The 20,348-nt window shown below is 37.8% G+C and overlaps 1 protein-coding gene across 1 annotated transcript in view; it reads right to left on the bottom strand.

Annotated features, from left to right (window-relative positions):
- The window catches only part of PDE11A (phosphodiesterase 11A), a 135,993-nt gene that overhangs the window by 48,536 nt on the left and 67,109 nt on the right, over positions 1-20,348 (bottom strand). Inside the window, 4 exon segments of the mRNA XM_055812394.1 lie at positions 14,643-14,693; positions 18,033-18,125; positions 18,512-18,579; positions 20,021-20,096. Coding sequence (XP_055668369.1) covers positions 14,643-14,693; positions 18,033-18,125; positions 18,512-18,579; positions 20,021-20,096 — 288 coding nt within the window.

Below are 20,348 nucleotides of genomic sequence, written 5' to 3'. Positions count from 1 at the left end.
TTAAAGACCTCCATCTGTTACTGCAGACTGCGGCTGGCATCTCTCTGCCCTTCACACTGCTGAGTTAGCACCTCTTTTCCAATGACCAACTGCAGCAGAAGCAGGACAGCAGCATTTAAAGTAAATTTTATAATATTTACAGTAAAGGAGAGTAGGTATGGAAGAGACTTCAAGTATGTACATGTATTAACCTCTGGATTCTGATTCTAATGAATTTTTAGTGTGATTATCACACTAACATTGCTGCCGCCTTCAGGAGTGAAACCGCACAGAATCACAGAATCACTTAGGTTGGAAAGGAGCTCTTGAGACCAGCCAGTCCAACACCCCTGGGTCAAGCAGGGTTAAAATCCCCCAACTTTATTTGCCCCTCAACTGCTTTCACCAAATTCCAATTCTTTGAATTAGGTCACTGTATGAAGGGATACTCAGATAACCACAACTGGCGACTGGAATGAGACAAGAGTGGGGCTTTGGACTCATCTGAAAGCAGTTGGACAAAAACATGAGATAAGGAGACCACAACACTACCACATCAACATGCTTTGCCACCGCCAGATCTACCAGACTCCCTGTTTCTGTGTGCCAGACTGTCTGAACGTTTTATCCATCAAACTGTTCAAAGACATCAACAATCCCTGAAACATGATTTACGTCTTTTAAACCTCTTCAGTGTAACGCAGCAGATAAGCAGAGCTTGCAGTTGTGAAATCAAATGCCCAAACTCTGCCTGAAGTCCCACAGTAGGTATCTGGGCCCTTTGCTGGAAAAGGTCACTCTTTGCTTTAGTCAAAGTTTTACATCTGTAAACTGAGAATAATGCTACTTCTGCATCCAGCTTCAAAATCTGCAGCTGAAGCATGTATATGTGGTGCATACTGCTTTATCCTCAACTGACAAATTAACAGTATAACATGTAATTTAGACATGAAATATGGAACAAAGAAAGTTACATCTAGTCTTGTTTCAAAAAGTTATATTGGCTTGACCATTTACCAAACATAACTACTGCTTAGTATGGATACTGGTATTTGCTTTAATTAAAAGAGAAACTTCTTGGCATTAAGAAAGCTATTTATTCTGCTGCTTTTATCAGAATAAGTAGTCATTAAGCGATATATCACTATCAAATATAGCATTTTGGATTGGTTTTTTTATCATGCACTGTGAGCTTAGGACAAAAGTATGATATTTACTTTCTGCTTTTGGTATAAAGCTATATGTGCCCGAGGAAAGGATTTGTCATCTTATAATTTTATTTTTAAAAGGACAAGGGAAGATATGTCATTACAGAATTATACATACTATTTCCAAAGGTAAGCCCAGAATTACAGCTAAAAAGCTAAAAGTATTTGAATTTTTCTGGATCAGTGAATCAATCCTGTCTGAACATGCCACTTTCTGAAACTGGGATGCATCAAAAGGAATAATCAATTTCAGAATAAAAATATTACATTTAAAATTTTGTTACAAACTGTAACAGAAGACACAAAATACGTTATTTACATTGCTAAGAATCAATCCTGGATGTTAAAGGTGTTTCCTAGTACACAGAAATAAAATACATGGCAGCCTATAAAAGGAAAAAGAAATTTCTATTTTAAAAGAGCAGAGACATAAAATAAAAGCAATTAATGGTCTGAGCATCTATTATTCTTAAGGCCAAAGTCCATAACCACAGCAGCCTAGGACTGGAGTTTTACAGGGCATGCACATTTGACACAATGATCTCCTGAGGCGCACCAGGGAGTGTTCACGTCCTTTTGGCTTATGGTGATTAGGAAATAACCAGTGTGTCACATACTACAGGCTAGCAACTGTCGACTTTTTATGGCCATTGGTGCAGATGAGAAGCTCATACAAAGGACCCTATTCAGTCTCCGTCCCAGAATTTTAAACAAACACAAGCAGCAAACCTAGGGCAAGTATTTCCCTGATACAAAAGTGCCGAGGCATGCAAGCTGCTATTTCCCACAACAGCCTTGCTTGGTTTTGGTAGGCAGTCAGCTTTGTTGCTCCCATGAAGAGCAGAATGGGTAATGCAGGCTGCCTCATGCCTATAAATTTGTAAGGGTGAGGGAAGAGGGATGCAACATAGTCTTCTCCCCCACAGTGATACCTGGGATGGGGAAGGAAGGCTCTGACTGCTTCCTTGAAGACTCAGAAGAGGAAAAACCTCATTATGGGTTGAAGGAACAGGGTCAGGGTTCTTCTCACAGAGGACATGATGTGAAGGCACAGAATGGAACTGGCTCTTTTGGTGGCAAACAGTCCAAGCTGTGCCCTGCAGTTCTCAGCTGGACACATGGAGTGAGGAAGTATGTGAGGGAGAAAGAAGTGAAGGCATTACCAAGAACAGACACACAAAAAAATTAAAAAAGAAACAATAAAACCTAAAAAGCCCCACCAGTGCCACAACGGTGTATACACTGGTATTACGCTATTTTTTCTATCCCAGTGTACTCCAGCAGCACCTGAGCCAATCTGCAGGACCACTGGTCACATGCCACTGTGGGGCCGTGGTGGTGCTGCAGGAATGCACAGCAACAGGGCTGGACTGTGTTCCTGCTGGCCACTGAAATTTTCTTTCTGAGCACCTGCGACAAATCAGGCTGGCAGTATAGTGACTGGTGGTGAAAGTTATGCAAATATATGAGCGGGCAACTGCTCCACTGGGATGAAGTCCTATTTCAGACCCGCTAGAGTGACAGCTATAGCAGAATACTGTCAGATAGCAATAAATAATATTGAAAACACCTTCAAACTTACAACATACATTTACAGAAAAGCTACAGAGAACATTGCAGTGATAATCCTTAAAACATGTTTTTGTCTTTTTCTCCTTAGTTTTCATCAAGTTCTGATTGCAGGTTTAAATCCTATTCTGAATCCATAAATCACACCCTAGGAGCACGCAGGGCTGCCCAAAAAAGCATTCTCAAAAAATCCAGAGCTTCATCTTGCTACAGTTTTAACAAGCCAGGAGAGTTATCCTGGGCAAGGCTTCTGCCGGTCAGATGTGAACATGAACGCCAGTCCGCTCCCAGCAGAATGCGAATGCACTTCCCCCGCTGCCCCCTGCACCCCATGGAGCAGGCCAACAGGCAGCCTGCGCACCCACCTGGCACAGCAGCACAGAGCTCTAGTTCACACAGCACACAGCCTAATCAACACATTTTCTGCCAAAAAAAAATATATAAAAAAGTACTTGCTCTTTCAACAAAAACAGTAGGTACTTAAATATTTGTTTCAGCTCTTTACTTGCTACCTACACATTACTAGCTTTATAATTTTTCTTTAAACAAAAGTTGCTTTCATCTGCAACACAGCCATAAATACTTGCTGCTTGTCATTCGTGAGGTTCTTAATGAAGGCCCTACAGTACATGCTAACCGGCCCCTATTAAAATACTCTTACGATATTTGACTGATGCAACTGTTCCTTTTCTTCTAGGCACCTTGCATCTGCCAAATTACTGTTTTGAATAGAACATCTTATCCTATGCTTAGACAGTGCTGCAGAGCGGCCGCAGCATCAGCCGAGGGGGTACAAATCTCCGTGAAGAGGTCTGTCTGCGTGACTCCATTTTAGGGACCCTGAGGATTGTCCATGCCTGGCAAAAAGCAGTGGGGTGCTGCCACTGACTCAGGTAGCTAATGTACAGGTAAGTGAGAAACCAGCCAGGCAAGGAGCTGGATCTGGGACCCTACTGCACCGCTGTGCCACGCAGCACCCAGCTCATCAGCACCTTCCCCAGGTTGCTGCCATGCGACCCTGGGGCAGGCACTCCCGACAGACCGGGTCTTGCCACAACTTACCATGGGGTTGCTGTCATTATGCCACAACCTTTCCTTACTGCCACCCACAGCAACAGGTCTCTTTCAGGGTCAGTGCAGATAACACAAGTAGAGATACCTGAAATCAGTTTAACAGTAGAGTTTATGAAGGCCATGAACAGAAATCTTTTCTTGTTGTTTTGGGATGGGGGTTTTTGTGTGCCCATAAGCTTGTTGTATGCCTGGGACAAAACATAAGCTGCCGCATGGCAGCACAGAAAGCAGGGTTAGCTGAGTTACCCTGTTTGGTGTGCCTAAAGGTGATGTATGGTGGGGGTGGGTGGCATGTGTGCGTGTTGGAGGGTGGGTGGGTGTGCACACGCATGTGTGTTCAGAGCTGGGTCACGAAGCACACGATGACGGAACACTTCACAGAAATGGCCTCATAAAATACTCAGTTTCCTGTTTTTGCCTGAAGTACAATCTGCACGTTTTCCATACAGTTGCAGCAAGAAAGACAAGTGCTAGAGTCTATTTCTCATACATTTAAAGTGTTTACACTTTAAATTTGAAAGACTAAAACTGCACAACTACTGACAAATTTCTCTGTTAGAAAGTACATTTATTCTGCCTGGGATTTTGCCCAGACTAAAACATGAGACTTCCTGAGACTCAGACAATGGAGGAATGCCCCCCTAGGCAGACAATGAAACAGCATAATAAATAACCTGTAGAAGGCTGTAATCACAAATATTTTTTACGTAATATATGCCAGATATAGTTTTGCTTGGGTGACACGGAGCCATACACCCCAAATATAAATTTAGGGGTGTATTGATCTAGAAAACAAGGGTGCATCCATGTAATTTTTTTCCTTCAGATAATCCCAAAGCCTAAGTTAATACTGCACACTCACACACTCATGGGTGGGAATAGGTCTTTCAGCACAGCCTTGCTCTTACCAGCTGATAGAGGAATGCAAAGAAAAATTGCTGGATATAAGACTGTGCATGTAACACGGCTGAACCTGTGAAGATACTTCTCCTGAGTCTCTTGGTGACTCACACAAAAAGGACACTGCTGCCTGTGCTGCTAACATATTCTACTACATGCACACATACAAACATTATGATGGTGTGAAATTGCACTAGTATTACCTTTTTCAGGATTTTACAGCTTAACAGAAATGCTGCTAGGCAATCAGCTTTAAAGTGGAGCAAGGATGGCACCCAGTGGCCAAACAGATTCATCTCAGAAAAACATTTCTCGTCTATTTCCCATTTTTCACTTCTGGGAGTTTAAATTATAAGAAGGTTCTAGCTTTAATATCAACTCGTTGGCAATGACAAAAGCCTCTAAAGGACACTGCCTTCTTCCTTTGGGGGACATTTATATTTCCTTTTGTAAAATATTTTGTAAAAAGAAAAGCCTTTAGAAATATTGCCATTAATAATTTAAAATCGATACCAGTAAACATTTATGACAAACAACTGTTTGTGGACAGAACACTGTATAGAGACAGTAACAAACAAAGAAAAGTATTTTTTCCCTTTGTAGGGTATTATGCTAGGGAAAACAAAAGATTTTTTCCTGGTTTTAAAATCAGTACAACTAGTAAAGTGTTTGTTTAATTTTAAAATCAACATTGATATTAATAATGCCAATTAAAAAATGTCTATCCAGACAAAGTTTGGTGAAAAGCAACTTGATTTTTTAATGAGAAAATTCCCAGTTATAACTTGTCAGTCTGCTGGGCTACAAAAGGAATCCAAGCACAGGTAAATAAAGAATAATTTCACATGTGAAATATTATGGTATTTTTCTGGATTTCTTTGAAGAATTTTTTCCACAAGTTACAACAAACACAACAATGGTCTTACTGGGCCAGTCTGGGAACGCAGGTTTCAGAACAATGAGCTGTCACATACAGGGCTTGCCCCAGGGATGTCTATAAACTTTGTGGGGAATAATTTGTTCCTTACTGATGGACAAAAGAACCATGATAAACCCACAGTGAAGAACTTCTGAAGTATCATCGTTTGCTGAAGTACCCCAATATTTTAAATTATTCTGGTCCAATATAAGTGCACAAGTCTTTGATAGATAATTTTTAATTCCTGCTTGAAAAGCTTTCCAAATATAAATTCCCAAATCTGTCACTAACTGAAGCATATTACTTTATTATTTGATAAGTGTTGAGGGTTTTTTTAGTCATTCATCAGATACTCCTCAGGCTTGTATGACATTTTAGATGTATTCCATGCCTTACCACTTTTTTGCATGGTCATTGGCTTAATGGTGTTAGCAATGTTGAACTGTATTTATTCCTTGGTGCTTTCTAGCTGACAAGAAATTCTTGTGGAGTATGATGACTGATCAGTTTGAGGGACAAACAACAGGTCTGTTGGATAATAGATCATTTCACCTCCACTTGTGAGCAATACTATGTCCACAACAATTGCTATTTCTAATTTGTTTTTAGAAGCATTCTCAAGTCCTGGACTAATTGTGGTTTTGGATATGAAAACTGATGCAAGAAATACAAAGCTTGCCATGTAAATAACAAAATCCAGTATTTAAGAGCAGCAAAGCAGCAGCGCACTTTTTTTAGTATGGGTAAATTAATAACCATAAATGTTTTATTACTCCTCTGCTGAAAATTTGTTGTTGAAGTACCACTGTATTAGTGTGCATAATTACTAAGAAACTGAAAACCAGCCACTATTAAAGGCAATAAGCCAGTAATATTTTAAACTACTTAGAATGTTTTTTCAGTACTGTAAAAGAATTTTAGAGTACAGCAGAAATTCTTAGAATTATTATCTAAATCTGTTAAAATCTATTTCAGCTTCACAGAAGAGATTGATTTTGACCATGCACGTAATTTTCACTTTCTGTTACTTTCAGTGATTGAAGTTTATTACTCCTTAAGGTATTTAACAAGGTGATTTGGGCTCTGGTCTAGCAATGAAGTAGCTGACCTTAGAAGTAGTCACGTACTATTTAACATAGCTGTGTGTTACTGTGTATCTTTACTGTGCAGTCAGAATATCAATATTGACTTTTCAAATTTTTCCAACACTAACCCTTATGCTCCCTTCTTTTTAACCTACAGTGTAAATGTATTCAGAAATTATTCTCTATAGCATAAATACTTATGAATAAATAAATTTTGCCTGTGCATATTAAAATAATTCCACAGAAGTTCCTTATTGACATCTGCATTATGCCCTTGCCCTAATTAAATCACAGACCAGAATATATTCCTTGCTGAAGGAAGCCTATCCCTTTCAAAAAATTTAATGACCAGTGCTAAACTCATAAATGAACAGAAAAAAAATTTGTATAGGCATAAATATATGATTAAACTGTGTGCTTTATCTAGCTTCAACTGTGTGCTTTATCTAGCTTCCAGGCCACAGGTTTCTGTCTTTTGCCTTAAATGTCTCAAATCATATATAGCTGTTCCTCAAAAGAAAGATTTTTTAAAAACAGAATTTATCACCTACACTACAAAATAAACTGGTTTGGTGCAGGCTTATCATACACATGCAACACAGTTGCACAATACAAATCTCCTGCAGTCAGAAAAATGTTTAAGTCTTTTACAGAGATATTTTAATATTCCTGTCCCCTCTTTGCAGATGGGAAACCAAAAAATGAAGAAGTGCCTTGCCCTGCTCCATTGATATGACAACGTAAGGGCAAGGAATATGCCCAGTTAAGACTACACATGTTCAGAGCTGGGCAGACGAGGTGGATGTACTCCTCATGACCACTATAACACCCTTTACCCCTCTATAGCCAACAAAGAGGGCTGGCTCCTTCAGAGAGCAGCTCAGCATCGTAGCCTCACCAGGTTAAACCACTCGTAAACCCTCCCTCCATAATATGAATTATCCCAGATAATTCATATTTCACCTGCCATGGAGGGAAGAAAACATTTGACTCTGGGAGCTCCAGGTTTTCACCTGGAAATAATACATGTGGTCATACTAGAAATACAAAAGGAATCCTTTCAGTGACCTTTTGCAGCAAGTTAATCTCATCTTGATCGACTATGAGGCCAGTAAATTCAACTGGTGACATTTCAATAAAACTGAATATTTAAATTTTTGAAAGAAAATTCAGAATTCCCATTAGTTTTTTCTATTAACTATCCCTAGGCTTAGGGTAAGACACTGTAGTATGACACTAGTTCAGCAGGAGAGCTCCTAAAGTAATTTGTAAACAGTTGCCTCTCATGCCTCTGACAGACTGAAGTCATCCCACTTTATTTATTTCTGATAAAATGCAGAATCACAGGTCCCAGCACTGAGACAAGGAGCTGAAGAACACGTTAGCAGGACAATCCAGAAGTGCTTCCACAGGCAGGTGGTTGAGAAAGGAAAAATAGCTTGTACTAAAACAATTCAGCAGACTTGGGAGTTTTCATCAAACCCTGGTATCTGCAGTTTCTGAGATTTATGACAGTAATGATCAAGTCAAAGCACATCTAATTTTAAACAGAGAAGGCATGATCTCTTTTCTGGGTGATAAAATGTGATGCAAAGAATGTAGTTTCCTTTTTTTTTTTTCCAAGCAGTGCTTGGAAAGTGTTGGAAGGCACTGATTAATAACATAAAGTTGTGTTGTGTCAGACCAAAGGTCCTTCCAAATCCTGTACCTTAGCTCTGAGACTGACCAAGAGCAGGGAAGAGAACTGAGAAAACACTTCCTTGGTACACTCCTCTTGACTTTGGCAAGCTGCACTTCAGAAAATTCCTGAGCCACAGACGACTATCTTCATGCAACTGCCATTGTTTGCCTTTTTCTTCTGTTAATTCATCATTTTTAACTCATAACATCCATGGTGATAGGTCATATAGTTTAAATACACGTTTGCCGAAGAGATCTTTAGTCAGATTAAAATCTGTACCCTGATAATTTAATTTGATACCCCTAAACCTAAACACTGTATGAGAAAAGACCACGAACAATCTTTCCCTACTCTTGCTCTCTATGCCCTCCCTCACTGAAATGAAAAAAAAAAATTATTGCTATATATCTTTGAACTACAGAGCACTAGCCTGACGTCAACAGATGACAGCCTCACATTTCAAAAACTAGTATAAAACCCCCAGTATTTTACTTTTAATCATTATTTATTATTTTTAATAATTTTCAGTGTATTCAATGTGTTCCTGACTTGTTTCCATGACAACTGAAGACATAGGCACATGTAAAAGTGTATGAAATAATGTAATACAATAAAGACCTCAGTTTCATGAATTATGAAACTCAACACTGCACTTTAGGTCTTGTCTTATGTGGGCAGTGCATGTAGAAAAACAGAGGAAAAAAAACAGTGGTTTACATCTTGTGAACATGTGCATTTCTCAAAAGGAAAAAAAGTACTTCCTAACAGTTGTTTCCTTTTTTGCTTCAACTCTTTCCGTCGTTCCTTAGTTAAATACCTTGTGTTTTTAAGAAAGACAGAAAAGCCTCCCTGTGCGGAGGTAGGTCTTAACTAGCCATACCTCAGGCTACTAGAATTGAGAAATACAGGAATTGTTATTCACGCTATATTTTGAATCAAAGATTCTGTAAAGCAGGTGATACATTATTTTCTGTTGTGTAGCTCTCCTGTGTGCTGTTTGACCTAAAAAAGGGAATCTCTCACAGGGCTATAAATAATGCATCACAGTCATTAAATATTGATCTGATTTATACCATTCACAGCTGCACAATTAGGTTAGCTTTTTAAAAATACCTTCTTCTATACTACCCATAATAGGACAGTGTTTACATATTCTCTTTGGAAACTATATTAGCTAAATTTAAAGGTGATGTGTGTTTGTGGGACTGCTTGCTAAGTCACAAGGCTTGTTCATTACAGTCTCAGAAGTCAGTAACTCTTGCTAAAAATACTCTGTTCTGGACACAATTCTGCATTCTTTACTCACGTATCTTGGCTTTCTAGATTTGTCAAAAAGACACCTATTTTTAGGCTTGGAGAGCCTGTATTTCAATAGTGCACTACAGGACAATGCTATAGGATAGCATCAATCTTAGATTAATCAGACCTTGCTAGTCTTCCATTTTCTATTCCAGTAATACAAATGCTTATAGCTAAACAGTAGTGCTAGTACACAATGGAAATAATGGAATTGTCTTTTAAGCCTAAAAGATGAGAGAATTGAGTTGCCATAGTTTTTAAAAATCATACTTATTTCTAACTTCTTAAAAAAATAAAATGAATATTGATATGGGCATGATTCATTGCTGCATTACTTTAGCTTATCCTGCCAAAATTCAGTTTGAATTTAGTGTAGTTATGTAGATGCAAGTGAGGAGAAGCATTATGATAAACCAGGCTCAAGACTTAAGACATTTTCAGATATGCAAGAAATGTTTGCACTTGAGGTGAATTTTGGTTTACATGCAAATGCCACAAAAAGTAAAGTTTAATTTTTCTCCCTGCATCTACAGTCATGGTATCAGAAATCTACCTACCACAGTAATGAAGCACGTATCAGAAAACCTAAAAAATATTATGCAGTTTACATGAATTTAGCAGTTTATCTGATTTAAATATTTTTATTTTTTTTAAGCCATTGGAATTTAAATCTAAAAAAATATATCAGAGTTGAAAAATACTTAGTAGCAAATAAATATAAAATAATCTGGCAATGGAGAGTCTACAAACAATACTTACTATAAGTTGTATGTCTTCGTTGCTTTTGTTTTAATCCTATAAATAATTCACAGAACTCACATCATCTTTCTTAGAACCTGGAAGTACAGCGTATATCCCAAATAGAGGAGTAATGGTAGATACCCCGTGATTAATTCTGATTAATAATTAATTCTGATTCAACTGCCTGTTATTGAAACTCTATCAATTAAGCTTCCATATGTTTCCCCCCATCATAAACCCTACACATTTTCAGGAAAAAGGACCCATTTTACACTGCATGACAACTCAAGTTTTCACTTAACCTACATTTTAAACTGGCATAGAAAGAGGACTGGATCTTAAATTTTAACTTTTTTCAGGGATTTCTGTCAGAAAATGCTATTCAAAAGACTGACTTGCCATGAATAAATAGATGGAAGGTGGCAGAGGTAACATCACTACGCAATTTTACAAATACCAAACAAAGCTGAAGACAGCAACATCCTGCTGAAATCAATGGCAAACCTCCCATTACCTTCCCCAAGGCCAGATTACCACCTACAGAGACCAAGGGATTTGCTCAGGGTCTGAATCCAGATCTCAGCAGTTCAATTTGTGTCTACTTGGAGGGATAAGCCCCCTCTCATTGCTAAAACAAGCTCACTGGGTTAAAGGTGTGAATTTTCCATTCCCACTTCCCCTGGGCGCAGGCAGCAGGCTGCGTGGGTGGCTCCATCCAGGTCAGCAGTTGCACCTGCCTACACTGTATTTGAGGCTCACACTGGTCCTGCTTGCGCTGGCTTCCTGAGAAATGTGTGCCTGCTAGCTAAGTGCTAATGAATCCCCAAAGCTTTAATGCAAATAATGAAAAGGATGGGTGACACATATATTTACAGTAATGATTCATAGAAATGAACTCTCTTCTGAGTAAAAACCCCCATCCATTCATTAATAGAACAATTTCTAATCTTATAAGCATTTTTAAACTTGGTTTTCAGATTTTTATTAGTGAATGCTATATTCTAGTAACACCAGAAGTGGAATCCCTTCAGCAATGTGCAAAACCCCCATTCAATGTGAATCTATGTTGCTGCTTTGTTTTTAGACATGTTGTAGAAATCAGATATGAAATAGGTCAATTTCACGACATGGTCCATTATCATACACTTATGTTTCTTTGTTTGATACTGTGAACTTCCCTCTGCATTTTCAGCTCCACAACCAGTGGTCCTCTGCACTTTTTCCCACCCTGGCATCTGGAGAAAGGCATTCATTTCTTAAGGGTTTCTTATTAAGGTGGTGGGTTTTGTAGTTTCATTAATTCTTAGACAGGATAAATAGCAACTGAGATAAATATTATTTATTTTACAGAACCTGCTCACAATGATTACGTTTAATTCTAAAGAAGATACTAGGGACATTTGTGAATTCATCCAGTAACAGTAGGAAATTATTGACAAAATTTCAAGTAAAAAATCAACTTTTACTCATCTTGCTAGGCCTTCTACACTGCAATAAAATTAATTTACTAGTAAAAGCCAGAGGAAAAATAAGCTTCAAGTACACTGGCAATTTTTCACTTTGTATCAAAATACTATTGAGATTTTAGGCAAATAAAAATTAAAGGTAAAGCATTTTATTAAGACTATAAAGAAATAAAGATGACAAAGATGGAAATAAACGACTTGAACTAGGAGGAAGAATATATAATTATTTCCAAGCTGCTGAGGTCCAGTTACAGTACGTTTGGGGTAGTACATTGAAAAATTGTTAACTCAAATGTATTGTCACTCCAAAGTCATTAATTACTGTTAGGGCCCATGTCAGTCAAGGGCCAGCAGTGAACTACCAGCGTTACTCTCATTTAGATGTTTCTATCATGTGTGTTTGTTACTGTTCTGACTGAACCAGAACATTAGATAAATCATAACAGACATTTCCTCTGACATCTGCCAATAAATCACCAGAGGGAGAGAGGAGTTTTAGCCCCAAACACCCCCAGAGGGAGGAATTGTTTATTAGCCAGTCAAGTCTAGAAGATGACCCTAATATAACAAAGGGCTTATGCAAAATATAACAGTATAACGAACAGAGAAAAGAGCAATGATTTCAGGGTAGGATGCCCCTAGAGACCCTGACAGGGAGACTGCTGCCAGAGCTCTGCACGGGGGAGATGGGAGCAATTTCATCCCACAGATGGATGGCCTTCTCTGGGGATGAGCTCTCTGTTGAAGGCCCACAAGACATGCTGCTCCGCTCTGGGTTTTTGTTGATATGTTTTGTTCAAAACCAATGGTGTAAAGCATTAACAAATAGTACCTGGCACTCATTTTGTCAGGAATTGAAAGCGAGACAACTGGATATAGGAAAGGGAAAATTTTTTCTGAAAAAAATACCTCAGCTTACTTTAAGTATAGTTTGGTTATATTTCTCATTTTTTTAATCTATGTGCTTTATAAAAATGTATTTATGTGGGTTATTAATGAATAAATGCTTTTTCACTTCCCTTTACCTTATCATTAACCATTAAATGGATAGATATATGCCGTCAAGGTAAATGGATAATGACATTTCTTACCTGGAGACTGACAAATCTATTAATGAAGACACCTGGGAAAACAAGTAGAATAGCTCCTCATCACACTAGTATCTAAGTCCAAAGAGTAACATAGCAGGCTTTTATTTCAGCTACACAGACCATCAGAGAATTGTCTTTCAATGGCTGACAGCAACCAAGGAGTCTGGCCCTCTGGTATGTAGAAAGATAGTGGTTGAATCCTGACAGTCACAGCAGCTGTATTACAGATGCTTACTCTAAGGCAAACCAAAATACACATACATATAAAAAAAATATTAATATTTATGGCCCTTTATCCCTTTCTTTTCCCTCTCTCTCACACAGTGTTCAACATTCTTTCTGCCAGACATAAAATACAACTTATTAGGCACACAAAAGTATATTCTGCTGGCTGCAGTGTTGGAACAATCTTCCAGCATGTTTGATTCCAGCAGTAGTTCAGTAATCTAATCTTCAGTTTACAAAAGGGTGGGTAACTGCACCAGTAACTACCATGGAGGGAGAATATTATACCCTTATCGCCAGGTATCAATACAGAGTTCTAAGGCACAGACATTGTTCAGGAAATAATCTAAAAACCAAGTAACTAAATAGCAATAGCTGCCCTTCTTCAGTCCAGGTAACTCATCAGCATCTGTTCTGCTAGATCACCCATGGCTACCCCCTTCCACTACAACCATCCTCATGACACAGAGAGCAGCAAGTCGGCCAAGTATCAAAATAACCATCAAACAGCTATTTTTCAGCCAGATGGGTGCCAGGGAGCCACAGCAGGCAATGCCAGCAGTGCAGGGTCACAATAGCCCAGATTTCTTTCCCAGAGACCTCGCCACAATGTCCGATGCACTTTGTGTACAGGAAACCAACACCGACAGCCACCATGAGAGCCTTCCAGACAGCTACAACGCTGACTCCTCATAACCAAGGAAAGTGCCACCAAGTTTCCCTAGTGCTTCCTCAAGCAGAAAAAGACAAACAAAGCCTACCGCAAAACCAGCTCTGGAGTGCTGGCAGTGATGAAAGAGCAAGGTCACCATTCCCCCTAATCTCTACTGCTAGGCAAGGCAGGATTCAGCGAGAGAACACATAACTATTTGTCCCTAGCAATGCTATACGTTCAGCACACATCACTTTACAGTTCTGCCCAGGGCACTTACAGAAGTTAGAAGAGGATTTCTCACCTTCAGGTCCAGTCTTCTGAGCCTGTGCACAATCTTGATAGTGAATGCTTTCCTTTTTTAGCAAACACAGGATAACTTCCACACTGTAAGCATGTAAAGTCTCCAGCTCCTCTTGTTTTCTCTAGCTTCTTCCTCACCTCTCACTGTGGTATGACTTCCCTATGGTGGTTCTTGCTGAGGAGGCCACCAAACCCATATTGACATGCTGTTCCAGCAGCTGGTGCTGGGACAATGGTATTTTTCTGCTGTGCACCCATCACTGCAGCTCCTTATCCTTTAAGAGATTTTTTTTCCACCTTCCCTGCCTAACAGCCTAACACATAATACATCCTTCATAAACCATTGTTAAGATTTTCTGCTTTTGATGTAAAACTTTTCTCTCAGATAATCTGCATCCATTTTAATTTACTGTTATATTTTCAGAAATAACTAAAAACTTAAATCCTTACCTTGAATTTATCAACTTCTGCCTTCGAACATGTTGCATGATAAGATAACACCTGCCCCAGAACAAAAGATAAAAAAACATTTTTGTAGACTTGACAAGTAAAAATAATAGGGCTCTGTACTGCTGTCTAATTGGTGATGTTTAAAACAAATTTAGTTAATATTTATGCATGGTAATTCAGTTCTGAATGTCAGCATATAATAACTAATTGCAGGTTATCAGGTATACATTTGGCATTTATGTTGCAGGGAATTTTATAGGGAATCATGGACAGTAAGTGATTTAATATTATAAGCATTCCTACATTGTTCTCTCCTGGAGTTCTACAATTAAAAAGAGAAAGAATTTAATGTAAAAATAACAGTAGATTTACAGGCTTTAAATAATGCCTTTTGCTATACTGTAAAGCTTTAACGCCTTTGCTAGTGGCACATCACTGCATGCAAATTAGCACCTCTATGCTATACCTGACATTCTCTGCAATATCGTTCTGGAGACAAAAGCATCTAATGAAATGCACAAAGTACTGCACATCTCTTATTACTTATAAGTATGCATACATTTACATGGAATACATTATATCCTTATGTGACAATACTAACATTCAACAAGCACTCCAGAAGGTGCAAGAGCCTGCGTTCTGGACCCACCAAGGTCTGACTGCGTGAGATGAGGTGCTGGTCCATGAGGAAGCTCACAGAGCCAGAGCACTCCTAGCAAGGACAGGTCCCCCCCACCACACAGCAACACCCGATCTGATTATGTACTAAAGCTTTGATATATATTTCTTATTTTGAAATTGTTTTCATCTATGAATGTCTCTGTTACTCATACAAATACCTAAACTCTATCTCAAATGCCCTTGGCTTGCAATACATTGTGGCAGTAAGTCCCAAGATGTATTTATTCATATCAGTTTTAGAGATGTCATCTTTTACAGTAACAGAAAATCATTCCTGCACTATGAAAGAATAAATAACAAACACCAATTCACTTGTTCTGTCCTACGTTTTACTTTCAATAACTATACATCATGTCCTTCCTCAAAGAGTATCTATTTTTCTGTCCAACCATACTGTAGCTTCTCTCAGATATCTGTAAGATTAGTAAAATTATGTCTCCTGCTATGACAGATTACACTTAATACCAATATTCTCGTCAAGTTTCTCTTTTATCTGCATTCATTATATTCCTCTAGATTTTTACAGTCTTCCTTAATATTGATTATTCTAATCTTCGAATCATTAGCAAATTTTGCATCCTTAATATATAAATTAGCCTGGTTTTGAACCATACGTCATCCTACTGTCAACCTTTCCCCATCAATTGCTGACATTTTGGTCTTCTGTTTATTAGTCAATCTTATGAGAATTCTATATGAAAACCAGTATATCTGGATCTTATTATGGTATAAATCAAATTGATTTATTTTACATTTGATATCAATGTCATTTTCAAACGCCACTCATTGCCACCCTAGCTAAATACACAAATACTAATTAAGTGTTCTACTACTGAAAAATGGATTCACAGTCCTTCAGCATATACCATTCTTTTGTTCAGCACTTTTCTAATGTATCTTCAATCACTTTACACAAATATTATCATGAGTTGTTGCTCATTTATAGAAAGAATTACTCTTCACTGAAGCATAGTGGCCATTTATCAAACCTATAATCTGCATTCAAGCTATATAGCTATTAGCCTTTGTTAGATAAAAGAAGGAAGCTGTATTTAAACCAAGAAACTTAAACTTCCTTGATTTCAGTAGTAAACAAACTTCTATGTTAACTTTCATTCTTCTGTATCTGAGTGTGATATCTGGCACTGCTTGTTTTTCTTGCTAGGAGGAGTAATATTATACAAACATCTGGGGGATATGAGGGTTTATAGTAATTCATGACTATGATATATAAAGAATAAGGAATCTTGCAGGAGGTCTTTTCCTCCTAAGTGAATACATATAGAGGAATAACAAAAAAAAAAGAGCACCGCTTATGCTTAGAATGTTTTCTAACACAGTCCTATTGACTTCAAAAACATGTTACAGGATAGATCCCTGATATATAGGTAACTATATCCAACCCTAAAGCAAAGAGAAAAATAATTATGTCCCTTTCATAGCAATCCAGTTTGATTTTTGGTTTATTAGAGAGAAATTCACATCTCAATCAGGTCAACACTATTTTTGTAGTTCTTACTGTAATGGTGGGTATTGCATAAGTTCAAAGGAGTTACACAGGTAAAGGGTGCACGCACCAGGGATAGCTAGATGATTTTCTTCTCTTGTCACATGTGAATTTTAAAACAATACTGAAATCTGAGCAACATAAAACATTCCTCCAGTGAAAGGGTAAAGATTAATCAGTCTTGTATAATGTTTTTTGCAAGATCTTAAATTTCATTCAAATCGTTCTTAATTATTGTTTTAGTAGGAATAATAAAGATTTGTAAGGCTATCCTCAAAACTCCAAGCTTTGTTCTCACCAAGATTATTTTTAATGTGATCATGTTCAAAATCTCCAGAATATAATAGAGAATATAGTGCTTTGTTGTTAAATCGGCTTAATGAAGTTTAAATAATCATAATTTTTTGAAACATTCTGCCTTTTAGAGTTTGTTGTACAGCAGGTGGTAGACTTCAGTCTTTGTGAATGGGGCATGGGGGAACAGAAACAGGAAAAGAAACTGCTACAAAGGCAACAGACAAAAAAAGAGAAAGCTTTGCATCCATTTAGCCGGTCTGTATGCATCTTATAGAAAGGTGAAATAGGTTGGCATGCCAGGACCTTGCATTATGTATTGGCCTTGAACCACAGCAGAGCTCTTAGTGAGCTGCCAGCCATCCTGCTTTGACTTTATTCCAGCAAGACACGTATCTGAGAAGGGTTCAGCAGATGTTGCTTTTGATACTAAAAAGCCCTATGATGATCGCTTTTTTCAAATTTTTCCTGCTCACAGTATGTTTTACTTACACTTTACAATAGTATATAAACAACAATAAGCTGTTTAAAGTACCAAATTCAAAGGAATTCTCAGTTACTGATGGACAAGAAAATACATGTAATGTCTAGATTAATTCCTACACTTACACCTGTAAGAAACTAGATTCACCATCATCACTGTCCCCACTTCCAATGTAAATAACATAGGCATCAAGTGAGATATCCAGGTTCAAAATCACTTAAGCTGTGCATGAGCTCCGCAGCTAAGCACAGCCTGAGAAAGTTTCCCTTCAGCATTATCTTAGTAAGACAACACACTAAGGTGCAGAGAATATCTATATCTAGATATAGAAAATGATGCTAACTACAATAAACTCAGAAGCAGGAGGTTTCTTTACATGTGATGGTTATGAGCAAGAAGAGGTTTCATTAAGATGTATACATACGTCAAGAGCCACAGACTGTTTTGCCCAGGATTTCTTCACTTGGTCATACATAATGGTGTTGTTGATGCCCAGGCCACAGAAAATAACAAAAGCCTAGAAGTAAAAAGAGAAAAAAGAAAAGAAAGTAAATTATAAGTCAATTGTAACACAAACATAAAGATGAATGCTGGCTTAATCATGAAAAGGAATTGCATGGAAATATTAGGAATAATCATGCTTAGGCGGGTTATCTTGAAAATGTAGCTTAGTCACTGGCCTCAACAAGATGAGAAAGATCAGATGCAATAAGCTTGTTTTAATTAGGATGCAAACTTATTAAGCGAGAAGTTCTGAGAATTAATGTCAAACCACAAACACAGACAACATATTCTTTCCTCCTCCCTAGAGTAGCATTTCCTCCTCCCTGAAGCAGCATTACCCAAAAATACCAAATCCTGCTGAAAAAGTATGTTATTGCTACAAAATTGAATGCCTCTTACTTCAAACAGTCGCTGGTCGGCATCGTCAAAGGGTTTCCCATCAAGCCTGTTCAACACTTGAGCCACCCCTTTAGAAAGAGTTAATATGAATTATAATCTTAATTTATTAATTCACAATGCAGAATATTTCATTCATTGGTAACATTTAAAATACATCTTTCAAACTGAAAAGCAAAATTGCAAATATTTATTCTGAAAATCATTAAACAAACATAAACATGAAAGTCTGGTTGTTCTGATACCAGGACTCAGTTTATTACTTTCAACGATTATTCTTTACTCTTCAAGTATAATACTGCAAATCTAGAAGTTGCAATGGTTTTCACAAAAGGTTTAAGATCTTTTTGGGAAAGAACCTGAGCACTTTGCTAATAGCAATCATATAAGTTGTCCTAGCAATGTGCATTTTTTTAATAGAGTTTAATCAATCAGTATGTTCATTCCTATAATCTTTGTTGGTTTACAATCACCTGGATATGTAAGTCCTTTCTTTCCTCATGACTGGTACATAAATTTACCAAACAAATTGAAAAAAAAAGTGATTGCCTTAAACCACTTGAGGTGTTCAAAGCTCTTGGCTCTAGCTGAACTGAGTCTTACTACAACAAACTATTTCTATTTCATTTAGCTACAATACGCTTTTAGAAAAATAGCGTAAGAGCTAAAAGCAGTCAAGGGTTCAGTTTCTTTCTACTTCTTCAAGGTAACATGAATTCACAACAAACAGTGAGCCACATTTTTAATACTCAATTCTGACATCATCTCTGCTGAATTAGTTCAAAGATCCTGATCCTGCATGGCACCAAGGGCTTCAGCAATGCACTACTGATCTCAGCTCTCATTGACAGCTACAACACACAGGGATCCAAGTCTGGCCTTTCCAGTTTAAATTGCTATTGCTTCAACTTGAATTCTTCTGTAGAAATTAACAAAGGAATCTGACACTGTTATTGACAAATGGCACTCCTTTGTGGAAAAGCAGGTAATAATGCTGGGCCAACTATCATAGCTGGGAAGCATCCTATCAAACAAGCAATAAAACCCTGTCATGTCCTGATCCAGCACACACCACGGGTACTGGCAACTCTGACAGCTGCTGTAGCCTCCCTGCTAAGTCTTCCCTGACTGTGCAGTTCATCGTTAAAGAGGGCAATGACCACTTTGCTTGAATGCAGAAACAGTTGCTTGAGTTGTGTACAAAAAAGGGAGACCCAAGAAAAGTATCAAAGCATACTGAACATTTTTCACTAATATTATTATAATTTCTATTTTTATCTCATTAGTCTTCAAGTTCCAATACAATAAATAAATACGTCACAATGGGAAAGTTAAAAAAGTCCATACAGTATCCAAGTCAAAACATTCCTTCTTGGATACTTAGCATGCATCCTAGCTTACTTCTTAACAATATTCAGCTGGGAAAAAGAAGAAAAAGGAGCATAGAATTAAAAAGACAGAACTAAATTTACTTTAGCACAAAAAATGATGCAGCTATGAGGAAGGTCTTACCAATTATTTGGTGGTTGCTATTCCATATAGGAACACACAGAACAGACCTTATGTGAAAGCCAGAAATCTGGTCAGCCTAAAACACAGAAATGAGAACTTCCATTAGTAGTAGGGACCATTTGCACCCTTTTACATTCTAGTAATAGAAAAGTCAAGGAGTAAGTTTACATTTACAAATATCATTCCATATGGATCAGCTCTCACTCAGAAAATATTTCTGCTGAAACCTCATTCATAGTAAGAGTAACCAAAAGTCATAAGGATTACCCTAAAAAATTGCCAGAGAAAATACAAACATCACCATCTTCGCCAGAGAAAGCTTACACTT

This window comes from Falco peregrinus, chromosome 8 (assembly GCF_023634155.1).
Source record: "Falco peregrinus isolate bFalPer1 chromosome 8, bFalPer1.pri, whole genome shotgun sequence".
NCBI lineage: Eukaryota > Metazoa > Chordata > Aves > Falconiformes > Falconidae > Falco > Falco peregrinus.
This window is presented reverse-complemented; position numbering and strand designations above follow the sequence as displayed.